This window comes from Neolamprologus brichardi, chromosome 12 (genome assembly GCF_056152115.1).
Source record: "Neolamprologus brichardi isolate AB-2024 chromosome 12, ASM5615211v1, whole genome shotgun sequence".
In the NCBI taxonomy this organism is placed as follows: domain Eukaryota; kingdom Metazoa; phylum Chordata; class Actinopteri; order Cichliformes; family Cichlidae; genus Neolamprologus; species Neolamprologus brichardi.
Window position 1 is genome coordinate 22,376,021 of NC_142115.1, and position 18,346 is coordinate 22,394,366.

The 18,346-nt window shown below is 38.7% G+C and overlaps 2 protein-coding genes across 4 annotated transcripts in view; both read right to left on the reverse strand.

Annotated features, from left to right (window-relative positions):
- pdlim5a (PDZ and LIM domain 5a) overlaps positions 1 to 2,335 on the reverse strand; it is a 59,205-nt gene extending 56,870 nt beyond the window's left edge. For all 3 annotated transcript variants that reach the window (XM_087849176.1, XM_087849175.1, XM_087849174.1), the window contains exons 1-2: positions 2,215 to 2,335; positions 1,153 to 1,375 (exon numbers count right to left, since the gene is read on the reverse strand). In XM_087849176.1, coding sequence (XP_087705302.1) covers positions 1,153 to 1,251 — 99 coding nt within the window. In that variant the 5' untranslated portion in view covers positions 1,252 to 1,375; positions 2,215 to 2,335. The remainder of the gene's footprint in view (positions 1 to 1,152; positions 1,376 to 2,214) is intronic.
- Positions 2,336 to 11,220: 8,885 nt separating this feature from the next.
- Positions 11,221 to 17,767, reverse strand: opn4xb (opsin 4xb). The gene is made up of 9 exons (XM_006789726.2): positions 17,430 to 17,767; positions 15,603 to 15,736; positions 15,260 to 15,463; positions 14,956 to 15,127; positions 13,908 to 14,069; positions 12,919 to 13,026; positions 12,604 to 12,775; positions 12,227 to 12,370; positions 11,221 to 12,058 (listed from the first exon to the last, which is right to left on the reverse strand). Exons 1-9 carry the CDS (start codon positions 17,594 to 17,596, stop codon positions 11,651 to 11,653), a joined length of 1,671 nt encoding a protein of 556 aa, XP_006789789.1. The 5' UTR covers positions 17,597 to 17,767; the 3' UTR covers positions 11,221 to 11,650.
- Between the last annotated feature and the right edge of the window lie 579 nt (positions 17,768 to 18,346).

The following is an 18,346-nucleotide window of genomic DNA, read 5'->3' on the forward strand; positions in this document are numbered from 1 at the left end:
GCTTGCATATTTTTAAGTCTTCAATAATCAATGTCAGCATCAGAGTTTCTTCATCTTTTCTTTCAGTTTCTTTGGAATGCAGAGTTTGCAATGTATTATGCATTATTTTTTAAGTCCAACTTCACACAAAAGAACTAATTTCATACAAGATTAGTTCTTGTAGCATTTTATTTTACAAGATGTCTGTTTCTATTTGTATGTTCTATTTCTGGATTCTTTTAGTCTTTTCCTTTCGGTTACATACAGTGTCTTCCAACATTTTGTGTCCATGCCTGCACTCTCAGACACACACACACACATACACACACAAACCCGTGGTTAAAAAATTCACATGGCTTCAGTTAGTGGGAAAAGTATCACATCCAAAGTAATAACACAAACATGGCAACCCAGAATGGCCCCAAAGGGGATTGGCACAGAACCTAGTAAGCCATTCATCATCAGGCTCATGTTGCTATAAGTCTGTACCGTGCCAGTTTTGGTGACTTTTGTGTGACTTTTGTGTGCGTAAATGCATTACATGTGTGTGTTTGAGGGCACTGCACAGTGCAGCAGAGCAGAACAGAAGCTTGAACAACATTAGGAAGGATTTGCGTCTTTTAAGATCACAATCCAGTTACAGTAATGAGCAAAGCATACTCTGTGAATATGTGGATGTGACCGTGCGGTAACGCTGATGTGTGAATGAACAGAAGCGACGGGAGGGGGGCAATAAGAGGTAATATTACGAGTAGACACTGAAAGGCAGGGAAACCAGGGGACCATCAAGTTACTTGTTCACGCAGAGGGATTGATGCCAAGACTTGTGTGCCAGAACTTTGATTGCTGCAATTTCAATACAGACACTCAACGTGAAGTGGAATGTAAAGAAAGAGAGAAAAGGTTTCATGTGTGGTCGATACATGACAGATGGCATATGATTTAGCTGAGCTGTCTTGGGTGTGGCTGAGGGGTTCAGTCAAGAGGGGTACAGAAATGAAGAAAGGTAGTAAAGACATCTTGATAGTACAAATAGCACAAGGGTTCTGAGAAGAATGACTGTATGTGGTTGTGTTGTCATAAAATAAATATATGCTGTTTTATCACCCTGAAGACAATGCTGGTTATCCACATTTAAGTGTATGCATGTGTGTATGGGCACTTTAATCTTACCCTCGAGATGGTGAGGGGCATGTTGAAGTCTTTTCCTCCCTGCAGCCTGAAGCCCCAGGGGGCAGGACCTATGAGAGTGACACTGTAGTTGCTGGTCATGGTTTCCTTGTTCAGTGTTGATCTGGCTCACAAGTGATGCTGATGGCCGGAATATATTATGCAGATCAAGTGACAATGAAAAAATCACTAGCTTTTGATGAGGGGTAAGATTTTGATCCAAGATCTAGGAAAAGACCAGACATGAAAGACAAGCAAAAAGATTTGTTATTGTGCAGCAATGATAGATATATAGATAGCTAGATAGATAGATACTTGAGCATTTCCTAAGGTTCAGATCATATGCAGGTAGAGAATCATTAGGGGGTCCACTGTGCCTCATGAAGAAGGGCTTAAATCTGGGACTCTCCACCATTTGACCCTAGAACTGAAGAAGCTTCTCGTTGAGAGGTGAAACGTCAGCAACTTAAATAAGTCCAGATGCTTTTCTTTCCAAGCTCCTAAGACTATGATGACCTGGATGACTGAGAACCTTCACAGACATCATACACAACTGTAAAATTTCTGCTTACAGGCCATTTAGGGCAGCACAACGCCCCAAATCCATGATGTTCCCTCTACCATGCCTCACAGCTATGATGTTTTATTATTGGTGCAGAAACATTTGCACATTACACATTTGCCAAACATTAAATAAATAAAGATAAAGAAAATACATGAAGCTGTTTATCAGACTGTTCATACAATTGTTTCAAACAGTTCACAACTAAATTCATAACTATGTATTTGAATAAGTCCCAAAATTACCTTTTTAGACTTATTCGGTATAAAAAAATAGACACATTTTAAGTAAAAATAAACAAATAAGACATCAAACATTTTACAATCAAAAAAGAGTTAAATGCTTCACTGAATGTTATTTTAAACCACCATACACTGGAGAATGCTGCAGTTGTTCAGTAATGTAAATTACCCTTCAGGAAACACTACCAGAAGACCTTCATACACCTAAATGTTAGTAGTAGCATATTTCCTGCTGTTATTATATGAAGGTAAATGCTGTACCTCTTTAATGGAAATTCCAGAAAGGAAAATAATTCCTTGACGGGCAGGTGGACTGTGCAATTCCTAGTTTCCCCTGAAATATCCCCTTCCCAGCAAACACACTGTGTGTGTGAGAGAGGTACAGAGGGATGTGATGCTCTTATATACTAGTTAATGACAGAGGGGAGGGGAAAGGTGGAGGAGGGGAAAGAGGGAGGCGAGAGGGAGAACGGGTATAGGTTAGGATGAGAGGGAAGAGGGAGGAGAAAGAGGAGGGGAAATCACCCGTGGGTGGAGTGAGATGAACACAGAAGAGGGGTGAACGAGTGGAGATAGCATGAAGGGTGAGATTGGGGTATGGGAGGAGACAACAGAAAAAAAAAAATCAGGTGGCGGGGGATGTCGGGGGGGGGGGGGGGGGGGCAACAAGAGGGGAGAAGAAGGGAGCAAAGTGGAGGATTAAGAAAAAGACAGTGGGAGCATTGCGCACACATGATCAGGGGAGGCAGAAGAGGCACAGGAGAGGGGACAGTTTATCTTTCATCCAGATATTTTGGGAACATAGACTCAGCTTCGTTTAAGCTGGAACCAGTGTATCCATATCATGACTAGGGAATTCATTCCAAAGGCATCAATGCAAAGGTCGCTCAGGGGTCACTTAATAATGGCGACTGTATAAGGTCAAGATTGCCTTAAGTCAGTGTGTGATGGTTGTTTAACAACTGCAACACTGTTGTTCCATTAGAAACAATCTAAGAGAAGTAGATATTCATCCATGGCTTTAAATCTGTAAATCTCTAAATCTACAGTGTTTTCTGTGACCTGCATCAACTTCCCCCGCTCTAATAATTAGGCAAACAAGCTTTGCCAAACTGAGCACTAAATTACATAATCTATACTATAATCTCAGCACATTTTGGAAAATTGTTATAAATATTTTTCTTTTATACTTAAGCGATATAACTCATAAGTGCAGCACACTCATTCCCGCTTATTTATTTATCAGTACCTCCATTATTTATGTCCAGACAGCGGCAATTTGTCTCATTCTGAGCTGGCTTTTGTCCGTGCCCCCTTATTTTACCCCAGACAGATCAATATTGACTTTATATTTATACTGACATAGTAGTGGCTCAATTAAAAACTCATCCCATTCCTTTCTTGGCCTTGACCAAATACACAGTCAGCACATCTTGCCAAGTCATAACTCTGGTTGTGGCAGTGGTAGATACAGCAACCGTAGGCCACAATCAAAAAATGACTTCTCAAGAAAAATCAACAAACATCAAAGCAGAGGAGGGAAGCTGAAGCGTGAGAAAAAGTCTTAAGTCTGTTGGATATAAAATCGGCATGGAAAAGTGTAGGCGTAAAGGGTCTAAAAGACTGAAAAAGAAAAGAGTGTAGATATCTCAGATGAAAAGATCAAAGGATGGAGTAAATAGGCTAACATTTCACATATAGTATGCCGTTAAACGCATACAACGCACTCGCACATAAAAACAAGATGCTTTTCATTATCCTGCTAATAAACATTCCCACATTGACAGCGCATACCTCTACAGTACAGCTAGGTAACAAAAGAGCAGCTTTTCCTGGGAGGACCAAAGATGGAAGAGTCATTAACTTTGTTTCCACTGCTGAGCTGAAGCTTCTTGATAGGGTTAGACCTATCCTAAGTTTTACAGTAAATCTAATTACTAAAGGCACTGTGTTTACTTTAGGCTTTATTGCAGATGGCTGATCAGGCATTATGTGAAAACAATAATATAATAGCATCCTTATGAGTAAGATGATCAGATAATCAGGAAGTCCTTGTTTAAAATTTTGCCTTCTATAAAGTTTTCCCAGACCTAAAGTAGTGCAAACTGCCAAATAGCCAGTGTTATATCCTAAAACAATCAGCCACAGAAACACTAACAAACACATTTTGTTTTTTTCCTTCTATCAACATTAAAGTTCACTCATGAAGGAAAAGGCTAGAGATTTTTTGCCCACAGATGAAGGCATGGTGTGTTTTGGGCATTAAAGTAGGCAACAAATCAGCGCCGTGACAGATTGATTATGACTGCAAGCTAAGCATCAACCACAACAATGAGCAACAACCAGTGTCTTTATGCAAGGCTCAAAACCATTTGTGCAGGAGCTTTTTAAAATCTCTTTATGGCTTGACTGTGGACTGCTTCCTGTAAGGTAATAGTATTCAGCAGCCTTACAGCCACTATAGGAACTAATGCTTAAGAATTACTGTACTGCTCATTTTACTAGTTTTAATCTACCCTTTAATGAAATCTGTTTTCTCATTAAAAACCCTCAAATCACGTATGCACTTTACAGCATGACAACACAAAAGTGTGTTTTAGGGTAGCCATTTTAATCTCTTTACTACCAAATAAAGAAATATAAATGAAAAAATCAGTTTATCTCACTGGCTTTGTACCACTGTCCCATTCTCATGTAACAGGACGACTGATATTGAGTCCCAGGGAGATGTGCTTTCTAAAATATAGACCCATCAGTCTAACTCACTGTTTAAAGACATAAGATCAATTGCTTATGCTGTCAAAAACTGTAACACAGAGAACAAAGGGGATTTGTGAGGTAGAGGATAATAATATTAAACTCTAACAATAGTGAGTGGTCTAAAGCACGAAACCTCAGACACCCTGCCAGTCTTTTGTTCTGTCAAATGGTCTATTCCAGTCTCCATATGCTCACCTCTCCACATGCTTAATGATCGCAGCTTAGCAGCCTGCAGTCAAACACACATGCTCACACCGAGACAAGCTCCACCCTTTAATGCTATCATAATCTGCCCTTCTAAATAACATTTAATGCATCATCCATGTGAATAAAAGAGGGACAGCAACCCCTTAGTCTGCCAGCTGCTGCCCACACCCACCCGCCCACACACACATGCACACAACCCCAAGGGACACAACATACATAAAATCTCTATTGTGTGTAAACCTAATGATTCTCGTCCAAACTGGGGTCAGCAGAGGTCTGAATACCATTAATTATAAATTAGTTTGAAGCTCTTTTTTGTCGAATATACAACGCCCAGATTTACAGTGAACACACTATAAAAACTCTATATACTGAACTGTAATACTATTCTATAAAAATGGGTGAACTGAAAAAATACACAAATAACCCTCTTGTGGCAGCTTTGTTTAGTGTAAAAAAAAAAAAAATTCGTTCACTTTTATATTTCCGAGGGCACTTGTAGCTTGAAATCCAGGAAGGAACGGTTACACTGATTACTCCATATCCAGATTTTTCACTCAGAGGTGTGTGCATGATGACACTATTGACATTTTTTCTAATATAAACAGTATTTGTCTCTCAACAATCTAATCAGTTTGACCCTTCCAGACTGCTATAAGCCTAACTAATCCCCTCAACCCATTTCTGTACTGTCATGCACAGTTAGGGTTAGAGTTGCATTTTGTATAAAAAAAACAGAGAAGTAGAGAGCGGCCTGAACTCTTATGAGCTTATTGTGAAAAGCCTGTATCATCAGTCTAAAGCGAGTCACTGTTTAGAACTGATTACATTCACAGTGGAAAATATTCCTCCCTTATGACCAGACAGACAGAAATAGACAAACAAACGCACTGGGATTCAGAAAGCTCAGCAAAAATGATTGTCCACCCTAGGAAAGATAAACTGAGAGGAATCAGGCATGAACACACAGGTCCACTCGCACACTTTCCCTCTCTCGCTCTCTCAGACCGCAAATGTGCACGCAGAACTCCTCAATGCCTGGGTCAAGTCTGGGTCAATAAAAGCCAAGCCAAGTGTAATGTTGCCTCAGGGACACCAATACACCAATTTCAAACAGACCATGCACCACTTAAGATTTTTGGGATCAGCTGCTCTTGATTACTCTGGTCACCTCCTGTTCTGAGGTAGAGTGATGGACACTACGATTTGTGCCGCATCACGCTCGGGCATACATTTCCATTTTTGCACATGAATCAAACATAATGGCCAGTTTCGTATGACGTTTAATGAGGACGTTTATGCGCCTCTGGAAAAAAACCTTCAGCTTTCCTTCAAGCTGATGATACCCTCAAAGCTGGTAAGACTGTCAGCTGAACCAAATCAAGTAGGGTTTTTTTTTCTTTTTGTTCAAATACTGTTCTAAATAAAAACAGCTTACCTTCACAGAAATAAGTTTCTTTATACTGGAAAAACATATGGGAACATCTCAGAGAATACAGAAAGAATAATACAACTTTTAAGCGACACTATTTCCACATTTGTAATTGAAATTAGCTAAAATAAAGTATAATTAATGTCTGCCGACACACATTTTTTTAATAATTTCCTCTTATTTAGACATTTCAGATACTTCATGGCAGTATTTACAATAAGCAGAAAGAAATATGAAAGGTCATCGCAGCTTGAACCATTGCAGTATCTCCTCTAATATGTGTGAATTGTAATAGAGAAACACTTGAGCATGATATTTCTATCCCACGGTGTCAAAGGTTTTGTGATTTGACAGCTTGTCAGTCTTTCATGATGGAGTTGTCTTGTTCAGACAGGCTTCATGATATCATGACCTCAATGTCATGACACAGGCCTTGGTGGATAAAATGAATTATGGATGAGTGATGCTTTCTACCACATTTAGGCAGCTATGCATCCATAACTCCAAGAGCACACACAAGACCCAGAAATGCACATACACACACGCATGCACTGCATATTTAGTGCACTGAGTAGACTTTCCAGTGCTTTACTTCCTTCCTCTCTAGTAGACAGCAGCTGTTCTGTGTTGACTGCAGTGAAAGAGGGAAGAAATAAACACAGGATACAAAGAAAAAGAAGCGAAGGAGGGCAGATAAGGTTACACAGAGATGGCAAAAGCTGAAGAACTTAAAACTACACTATTGTTTAAATTAATCAAAACCCGTATTTAATATTCAGGATGTAGTGGTTTGTAACTTTGCAATGATCACTCAGACTTTTACACTATGGAAGTGAAGACATTTGTGGAAAATGAAGACATATTTGGCTGGCCCTGACTTTAGGTAATTCCTGCCAAGGGTTAAGATTGGTTAAGGTTGGGATGTGCTTTCTGTTAGAGCAGACCTTCATAATAAGAGAAGTAAATATTAAAAAGTGAGTCTGTGTAGCTTTAGGCTTGCCATCCCTGCCCATATATCTGTGACCAGAGGCAGAGCTTTAGAAGGAGCAAGGAGCAGGGTCTCTAGGGAAGATCAAAGCATCTGCTCCATTCAGCACACACCAAAGCACCACCAAACATCAATACTGCATTCCCCCCCCCCCCCCCCCCTCCCCTAGCCAGCATACACATACTACACCTTCCTCCTTATGTTTCTTGCAATCATGCCCGGGATTCACTTTCTGGTATTCTTAGGACAGCACAAATTAAACAGCTATAGTGTACCATTTTAAAAATACATCACATAAGCAAATTACCACAACACCATGGAGACTGAAAAACAGTGCGTGGCCACCTCATCTCATGTCCCGAAACGTGACACAAGCTTACAACTGAAAATATGTTCTTTTCCTCAATATGTGTCCAGCAAATAAGAACAGCAAATCTTAGGATTAAATAAAACTGAATAAGCCTCATATACAAAGATAAATAAATAAATACCATCAGCACAAAAGGCATTCACAGTTTACTAAACAGGTGTTCATGGCTCACCCTGTGGCTGGAAAGTCTTTCGCCCCTGCTGGAAGTCTGTGCTCCGTCCAGTGTGCTGCTGCAGGCCAGTTTTCCGTGTGTTTGACATCTCATTGTGTGAGGTAGGTCCCAATGGAGCGACGTCATGACGCAGTCAGCCGGACAGTTGGTTCAGGAGGCGTGAAATTCATGCCTCCTGATTGCAAAGCTCGTTTTCACACGCACACGTGCTTTTACTCGGTCACACTTGTTCACTTATTCAAGAAGTAACTAGCAAGACTGCGTTAAGCTCAGTTTTAATAGAAACTTTAGACACATGAAGATAAATTGATTATTGTGGTAAATGAATAATTTATTACCTTAATTATGTGAACCAACTTTCACACAATGTGGGTTAAAAAAAAAAAAAAAAAAAAAAAAAACAGAAAAAAAACCTGCCAGTTCGTACTTGCGTGCGACCACACCGTGACCCTGTCAGTGACTTGGGTTTGTCGTATAGGCTAAAGGAAGTGCGCATCCACACTCCTAAAGGTATGACATAAACCAGAGACCACTTGTGCTTGTTAACCTGTTATATTTTCGCTATCTTCAGTTTCAGTCAGGAGCAGCCTTACTCGCACTGTAGGCGCTTACGTTTTTTTGCATGATGATGTCATCTTTCTGTACGTCTTTCTGTGAAATATGAACACAGTCACACACAGGCCGAGACACACCTGTCAGCAGGTATGATGATAAAACTCATATACAGTCACACAGTTTGACTGGGTCCTCCCCTACAATTAAATCTCTTGGAAACAGTATCAGTATGTAGGATAGCATGGTAACAGGCTAATCAAACTCAGGTGTCCTACCCTTTGGGATGACAGGTACACTTGAAGCAGTTAACACATTTTATTTGTGACTGAGTTAATAACAAGTCTCGCATTTGTTTTATGCTTCTTTCTAAGGATGTGGAAAAATGAAAACTCCGAACCAAAAGCCAACATAGATTATTTGTCTGCTTCCCTCCGGTGGTTGTGTGCTGTCATTACACATAATTCATGTAACAGAAACAGTTGAGTGATCCACCCTCCATTTCTTTATATTCTGCTTCCAAGGAGCCAGACTTGTCCATATTTTTATGTGATCTTAAGTAATAGTCCTCTTACAATTCTGAAGGCTTTTAAAATTTCTACTAGCTCCTTTTGCATTCATTGTCAGGAATAAATTTTTAAGGAAATGAAATGTGAATAAAAGGCTGAAGTATGCCTAACTGTAACAGATCCATTTATTCTATTATACTCTGTCTTAAAACCTCCACAACAATCGGGATATTTTATTTAGTTTTCCACTGTACACATACACAGGTCAGTGTGCAAGCTGTAGACTCTGTGTAATCATTACATGTTGTGTCCGTAAGAGCCCAGTATACCCTGGTTGGGTTACATACAACAGACGGTGAAGTGTTTTGTCACAAAAAAGCAGTTTAAGTAGAGGTTCAACACAGGTTTAATAACTTTATCTACGTGATTTGGTGAATCCAAACACTTTACGAACCGTAAAAGTGCCATAACTCTCCCTACCACGACTCTCTTTAACTGTTCACAAATAATAAGACAATAAATACAAATTTTGCAGATGTTATTATAGTAGCACAAAATGAATAGAAAGTGGTAAATAAAATAGCTGAGTTGAGGCATGAAACACACATTATATTATAGTGTTAATAGTTCAAAATATATATTCAACATTATTGTGGGTAAATAAAAGAAGAAGAAGTAATGCTAAAAAGTAAACAAACGCTACTCATTAGAGGGTGTGGTGATGATGCTTTGTTGGCATGATTTCATTTAATTTTGTGTGATTTTTGTCACCACTGGCATAAAAACTGGCACAAAAATTCAAGTGTATTTTAACACACACAATACTTTTTGTGGTTCCAAACCAGGCTGAAAAAATACTTTCTTCTTAAAAGCTCAAGGGCATTAAGAGTGCGGTGGATGGGGATCGCTTTCTGTTGTTAGCTGTCAAACTAATATGATAGGAAGTGACACACAGACACATGGAAAAAAATCTCTGAAAATTCAGAGATTTTAGGAATGGTCAGCCTGAGTGTCTGTGTCAGATATAACTCTTAATGCTTAATGAATGCTTAATTACAGTGTAGTTAACAACATGTACAATACTTCCCTTCATGTCATCTGGCACTTTCATTTGTTTCAAATCATTTTTAAAGGTAGAACTTACATATCAGCAGAGCAGAAATAAATTCTGCATTTATTATTATGGTGTAAAAAAAACCCACAATAACACAAGTGACCTTCAGTGAGATATTGGTGCAGGTGTTTATCTGCATTTTTCTGCTTGTCCAGATGAGAGCTGCAGCACAAAAGTCAGTGTACATTCAGGCTCAACATCAGAACATTTTTTTTTTACCTTCCTACCTCCACACACTCCTTCTCTAATGAAATGTTAAACTCTGTGGACTTTATAGGCAAACTAAAGAGATTAAAGTGTTTCATTGATTCAAGTGTTTCTTTCTTGTGTTTCTTTCTTCCTGTCAGACACTGGCAATCAATAATAGTTTATTTGCCATTACACCTGCTGAAGAGGAAGAAATTTGTCCTTTAAAGGTGTCTTAAAGGGCTGTCATTGAAAGTAGTTTATGATTTGGATGATCGTCAATATTAGTTTTCTGCCTACTAATTCAGGTGTTTTGACTAACACTAAGCTTAGACCAGCTGTTACAGATAATCATCATCACCAGATGCATCAGCTTAAATATATACTCTTTTTATATTGATTCAAATATAAGAGCTTCTCCAGCATGTCCTCATTTTTTTTCAAAACAGTTCTATAATTACAAAACCAAAAGATGCACAAGCATCAAATGGCAAAATATACATAAAGCAGCCGTCATATACTTACATCACATAAATCATGTACTCTCTCTGAGAAGTGACGTGTGCCTAAATACTGTATTTAAACATGTATAGAAATATTGCGCCGATAAAATGTCATTGTTTTATGAGACACATTTGACCCAGTTTCAGTATTTGAATAATAAAAATGACCTCATTTCACTCTGTGCCAGTGAAAAAGCTCAAGCAGTCCATATGACCTAACGGATTAGTGTTACAACACAAGATTTTGTGCTGTCAAATTCTTTGTGGTAATAAAAGCCAAAAAGAAAACCTACTAAAAACGACTTATTTTGTTTATGTGTGCTCCTTTTCCAAAGCGGACATATAATCAGTGCTCTTGATTTGCTGCCTTGTTGGGTTACATTTTTACACATATTGCCTTGTCCCGAGGAAAGAGGAGGAGGGAACTATTCCTAACGCTTCTCTTCAGTGGCCAGAAGAGAATCCATGATGTTGGCTTAAAGAATGAATTCTGTTTCAGTTCAAAAGTTTCCATCACAGCTGCATGGACCTTTGCTTCAATAGATAAACTTAAATTCAGCCTGTCAAGCTTTAGCCCCAAGCTCTTGAAAATATGTAGTTGCACTTGTCATTTTTGAAAGATCTAATAAAAGCTTGCTGCCCCTTAGGGGTCCTTTGTCTGTGCCAAACTCTGACGAACACTGCACACTGCACACTGCATAACAGAATCAGCTTATTGTTTCATTTGCCATACAAGTTTTCCTTGTCGAGTCAATTAGTCAATAGAGGGGAGTAGAGGGGCACGCATACATGTAAGAGCTGAATAACTCCTTATGTCTATATAGCCAATATGAATGTTGGCATGTAGCAAAAAGTTTGATGTATATTTTTTTATTAATCTGGAAACATCCAGTAGTCCAGTTGGTCAAGAAAGTAGTTCAAGTGCCTCAAAAACTTCTGATGAAAAGTTTAGGGTGACAAAAACATTGTTCTCCATTGACTCAATGCTGTCTTCTAAGGAGACACTGTCTTGGTTAATGAGGCTGCTTTCAGTGGTGGGACTGATGACGATGATGCGAGGAACACCCTGGGGTGATCTGGGGCCTGTGGGTGGCATTTTTCCAAAATTCAGGCAATCAAAAGAATCGCTCTTGTGGCTGTTCAGCCTATCGCAGATTCTTCCTTTCTCACCACAGGCATCTGAAATCGCACTGGTCAGACTGTGGCTGCGCCTCCTGGTAAGAACCAGGAGGGGGAGAGCGGCGATGCTCAGAGAACTGGAAACCAGCTCGTGATCACAGGTCCTTGATGGTTCACTCATGACAGACGGATGCTGGGAGTGTCAAAAAGTGAACACATACATGAGAAAATCACCTTCAGATCATGGATGTGTGATGTTTGACTACATGCGGGCACGTAGTGTAAATCGTAGATGAATAAAAGATAACATTGTGAGTTTTCAGATTCACACTTTCACACTTTTTCTGCAGTGTTTTCTCACCTTCTCTGCTGTGTGGGTTTTGGTTGTCTTCCGGTCTAACTGTTTTTTACAGGAACTCTTACAGGACTGACTGTGTGATAATATGCTTCTGAAGGAATCACCTGACCTCCTGCCCAGAGGCTCCATCTCCACATCCCTCAATAACTGCAAGCAAAAAAAAAATAATAATTAAACTGAGGAAGTTTAGTAGATGCCAAACATTATTCAAAACTAATATTAGTGCAATTTCCACCTGCATCTTGCTAAGATTATTAATACTTCATATTTATTAGAATTCATTTTAGATAAGCAGAGAGAGAGATTCAACATAAGATAAATCTTGTTTGTTCGGGCATCTTAAACAACAACCAGATAAAATCTACTCTAACCTAACTTACCACGTCAGAGAGCTTGGAGGAGGCAGTAATAAAGTGGGTCCTTGATGCTGACGACTGTCTGCTGATGATTGAGTCTCTGAAAGAGGACTCGCTGATGGAGGATGAGATGCATTCTTTTCGAGGAGTGGGAGACAGAAACCACAGGCAGGGAAATTTCTCTGCCAGTGCCATCCTGTACAGTGCAGAACAATGCACTCGTTTAGACTCCAGCTTGCTACATGTTGGTAACATTTCTTCCAAAATAATACATTGGCACTGCACAACACACGGGGCTTATATGAAACTTTAAAATGAAATTACCGAATCATTATTTACCTGTATTTGTTGTGTATGATAGCATAGATGATAGGATTGTAGATAGTTGAGGCTTTTGCTATTATTGCAGGGACTGTCTTGGAGTATGGCGACAAGATGTTGGCATGGCTGGTTCAGACAAAACAGCAGCGTTTTAAAAAGATGGTTTCGTTTGTTAATCACAGAATCAGAAATGACCGCTGCAAAGATCCAGTTTCTCTTTCGTGTTTTGTAACATAATTAAGGGACATATTTGGTTAGAGATTAACGAACATGTGCCAGCTGCTAAAGAGGGTCGCTTAAGTCCATCTGATCATCTTTGCTTGCGCGTGTGCATGTGTGTGTGCACAAGTGTGACTACCTTTCCACTCTGAATGAGCAGAATGTGATTTCAAAGTTACATAACCAACTGTATGTCCCAGGGTAGACACGTGGTTTACTGGATGTTGTGATAAGCACAGGGCATACGAGCAACTTCACCGCCTGTTGTATGTAACCCAACCAGGGAATACTGGCCTCTTGTTGACACAACATTATGTAATGATAAAAATCCAACCACAGAATATAATGAGGCAAACATCATTGAATTATACTGAAGCTTTGTTTGTGATTGCTTATGTGAAGAAATGCCTGAACGTTATATATGGAGAAGATTAATAATTGAGAATAATATTTGCTCAGTTATTAAAATCTTGTGCTTACAACTGCTCCCATACAGCACACCACCACTGCGTCTCTAGTGAAGTGTTACTTGTTCCTGTTCACCATGTTGTAGATAAGTACATCTGATAGTGAGAGCAGTGAATGTGCCCAATATCATTTTTTCACCAACCATGTTTTTTACATTATGACAAAGGCCATAACAAAAACAGTTGCAAACCTGACTTTTTCTGATTTTTCTGACAGGTATGCTTTCAAATGAACAATCTACAAATGTATGAATCTGTTATGTACATTACCAAGGAATAAAAGTACACAATCATCACTATTAACAGATAAAATAATCTTACCCAGACCAAGAAATTAGTGTGACGCAGGCATATGGAGACCAGGAGAGGACGTAGACCACAATTACGACAAAGGCAATTTTTGCCATTTTCCACTCACTCCTAATAGATTTCTGCTGGATGAGAGTGGATTTTCTCACCTGAGTCCCCAAACGTTCTAGTTCCCTGTAAATAGAGCAGGATGGACAGTGTGGTAAATATATTCATACTATATATTTCTTCTTTTTAACTTTACATGGCTACTGCTCCATGCACAATATTATTGCAGAAGATAGATCTTTTAGGAATATCTGCACTGAGGAAAAGACTACAGTATCACATAAATAACCTCAGTTTTCTTTGGGGATGTAACTCTCTCTTTAAGTATTACTACAGTCATCTGAAAGTGCTATTGTTACCACAAATTATAAGTAATAAGCAATTTTTTAAAACCTTCTGATTAATTTCTGAACACAAAATACCTATTTTCTACATTTGTGTTGAGAGTGTCTTAAAAAAAAGCCCACTCAATACACATGCCTTTCTCCCTGAAGCATGAAGTTCACTGCACCTGCTGCTTAGATGGAAATAGCCCTTGGTCATTCCAGGTCAATAACACAAGCAATTGTTATGTTTAAAAACACAATGGATGCCTCTTTTGAAGTAAAAGGAGGTAGATAATGAGGTAAAACATGTGTTTTGAATCCAAATTAACTGTCCTCCAACACTACAGTGTGTAAGACTGAGGTTATTTTTATTGAAAACACGGTTGTATCTTATCATAAATCCTTTTATGAGTATCTTTCCAGCTTAGGTGGAGGACCAGTGCACTATATGCTTTAGGAATAGGCTTGTGCATTTACAAACACAAGATATAATAATAAGATACAAAATACTAAGAGTATCAGGAGCACACGCAACATCAGAATTCACCAAAGAACTCATAAGAACATAATAATTAAACTAAAAGAAGTAAGTAGTTTGTGCACAGTCAGTCCCTGGATGTTGCACAGAATCTAATATTATAAATATACAAGCACGCAGCATATTAAACACACAAGATCTGTAATACCTCCCAGTTTTCCTTATAGACAGAAACATTAGAAGATAGCAGTAAAGGATGATTCCCAGTGGGATAAAGAAGACAAAACAGCACAGCATCATTGTGTAGCTCCTACTGGCTGTTGTGTACGTAACATAATCCCACGTACAAGATGTCATGAGGCCCTCTGGGATATAGGAGCCTAGAAGTGAAAATGAAATATGTCTAAATCACAGAAAGCAGTAGTTTTCAGTAATCGTAATAAAATAGTAAAACACTAGTCTGGACTTGTGTTTACTAGAAGTAAAAAGACATGCAGTTTGAGGAGACTCACTCCAGCCAACTAGAGGAGCTAGACTCCATGCCAAAGAGTAAAGCCAGACCACGAGAATGGCAAGAGTGGTTCTTCTTTTCGAGCTCCAGTGGATGGCCTTCAGAGGCTTGGTGATAACTACATAGCGTTCAATCGAGATGGCCAGCAGGTTTATCATTGAGGAAATGCCAAACAGGGCACCACAGAATGCATACATCTTACATCCTGCAAGAAACAACACATCAACAACCTGAATGTAAAAATTTGTAAACAAAAATATGACTTTAACACACACACACACACACACACACACACACACACACACACACTTCACTTTGTATCAGAAAACAAAGGAGACAATTACCCATCTCTCCAAATACCCATTCCTTGTAGAGGCAGTTGATGAAGAAGATGGGGGACTGCGTAAAAGCCATGAGGAAGTCGCTGACTGCCAAGTTCATGATTAAGTAGTTTGGCAAGTTACGAAGTTTCTTGCTGCTGCAAAGCACACAAACATACAGAATGTATGGAAAATTGTATATTATACAGCACAGTGGCATTAAAAATGACAACATTAATCATTCTCAGGCTTTCTCGCAGTGATCAGAAAGCTAAAATAAAGTCCTCAAATACAGCAGTAATTTTTGAGACTTTATGTTTAATGTGTTTTGATTAGTATAATCCCTCAGATGACTAAAATGACAATAATTTTGTAATTTCATCGTCTAATTATTATACATATATACTCATTTTTGAAAAACACTGTTTGAGTCATACTTAAAATTAAATCAGTGCAGATTCTTTTGGTTCAAATGGTATTTGAATCCAATTTCTGCAACTGCAAGTCCACATTTTAACTGGTTAAATTCTCTTTCAAAGGTCAACTTAGAAGAGGTGCAGGATGAGGATCTCACCAAACCATAGGAAATTCAATATGCTGAATTATTTTTGTTTATTTATTTATATTTTTGGCAGGTCCAAAACACTGAAAACATTTGCCTACTCCACATGTATTTCCTTTGCATGTAAAGCTCAATATAATATAATTAAATAATTTTGCGGTTTAATGGTCAACATTGATCAGAGACAAGCTCTTTGTTAAACTATTCGACCATGTGTGAACTGGTGCACCTGTATTCAAGCTTGATTACCCAGGATATTGACCTGCTGTCTTCTTCTGTCACAGCTTTTTGTTCCTGTTTATCCTGAATTTAACTTTTTTTCCTGCAGTTTTAATGAAACGTATTCCACCCAATTTGTTTGAGTCGATGCCTTTGCAAACAATACTGTAGTATTGAATAATATTGAATGTGTGCGTGAATATTATAAAGCATTTCCCCAAAAATCATCATATTGATTGAGATTTCATTCAAGCTCTAGGTGTGTGTTTGTGTGTGTGGCTGTGCGAGTTGTGTGTTTCTTGGAACCCATAACATCATGCGCATTTCTGATTCACTAAACACAAATTATGAGAGCAACACAATGGAAAATCCATCTAATCTGTCTGTGATGATGGACAGAGGAGTATGAAAGCTTGTGACAATCCCCAGAACAGCAGCACCACACACACACACTGACCCAGTTTTTGAGTACCATTTAACTTAAATGGTACTCTGAATTACACAGCACAACACATAACACATTTTTCCATCCTTGACTTCTAAAAGAAAGTTTACAATTGTGATGTTACGAGACTGATCCATCAGTGACATGCAACCTTAACAGGTGTCATTTAATTTTGACTTGTTGTACTACATGGCAGTGTGGATTTCATGGTTGACTTGAATGGTACATTAGATTTTAATTTCAATGCCATATATATTTATGCAACCATTAATCTAATTTCAGGTATTTGTGCATGCAGCATTTAATTATTGATTTTTCAAAAAACATTTTTTTAATTTGATGCTGCTTAGCAAGGATTACCTTCTCGACACTGTGATGCAAAGATTACTTTTACTTGTAATCACTAACTTGTTTGATGCACTGTCAAAACCCCTTAACCTTTATTGTTGTTTTGCTTCATAAGTTCAGATAAAGAAACAAAGAGTATAGTATAATAGAGTTCATACGAGAGATCATCACATCTTGCACACTGTAAATGGTAAGAGCTCAGATTATCTACAAAAAAAGGGATATGCACAATTATTAAAAACAAAAATCTAAATAAACAAGCCAGTTTTATACCTACCTGTAGAAGGCAAACATAACCAGAGAGTTTCCAGTGATGCCCAGTGCCCCAATGATGAAGACAAATGAAGCCACAAGGTAGTGAACATGATCAGGCACGTCCACCTTGTTGAAGAAGCTTCTCTGGCTGTGTGCTTTCTCTGGCTCCATGCTCTCAGTGGACCACATGGTTCAAACACCTCATCAGAACTGTCACTCTGGCGGGCTGTGCTACATCTACTAGTTTGTAACTAACTTGACTTTGCTCATGCTGAACATCCATAGTCGTAGCATGTGCACAAAAAGAAACACTGGAGAAGTATACAGAGGTTTGATTGATTTTAACTTTGCTGCATGTTTTTAACACCTCCCATTGTATACGAAGCACTAAATCAGAGGAATTAGGTGATCCCCACTTTGTGAAATGCTGAATCTAACTAAGTGCATATGATTAGTTTAGGAGAGAAAGCTGGAAGAGCTGCACAGTATGATACGGTTACACTACCAATCTGGAAATATTTACAAAAAAATATCTGCAATAAAATAAAAATCACTGAAAATATAACACCTCCTCTTCTACTTCTTTGTCCAGTGGTATATGATGCAAGACACAAGGTGTCCATATCCTTTCAGATGTTGTCTCCAAATGTACTTTCTGTTATTTGCTGCAGGTCTGCTTCAAAATTGTGTCTTTCACCTGTGGTATCCAAGTATTTCCTGTTGTTGTAGCGAGCTGCCGATATTCTTGTTAAATCCCACACTTGTTTTGCTTTCAGTGTTAGCCTGCAGCCTCTTCAGCCTTCGCACCAGCTGTCCACCAAGATCTGAATCAGTAGTCTGTCTCTCATTATCTTGTGAACTAGTGACTTCTAACCTCTCATCTCTCTCTAAATGTGCCTCTCCCTCACTGTCCCATGAAGCTTTGTGTTGCTCTCTCAA

Coding starts and splice junctions, on each gene's coding strand:
- opn4xb (XM_006789726.2), bottom strand. CDS start 17,596: ATGTGGTCCACTGAGAGCATGGAGCCAGAGAAAGCACACAGCCAGAGA. Junction 15,464..15,602: donor ATGGGTATTTGGAGAGATGG/GTAATTGTCTCC, acceptor TGTTTCTTGCAG/GATGTAAGATGTATGCATTC. Junction 12,059..12,226: donor AAACCCACACAGCAGAGAAG/GTGAGAAAACAC, acceptor TGACACTCCCAG/CATCCGTCTGTCATGAGTGA.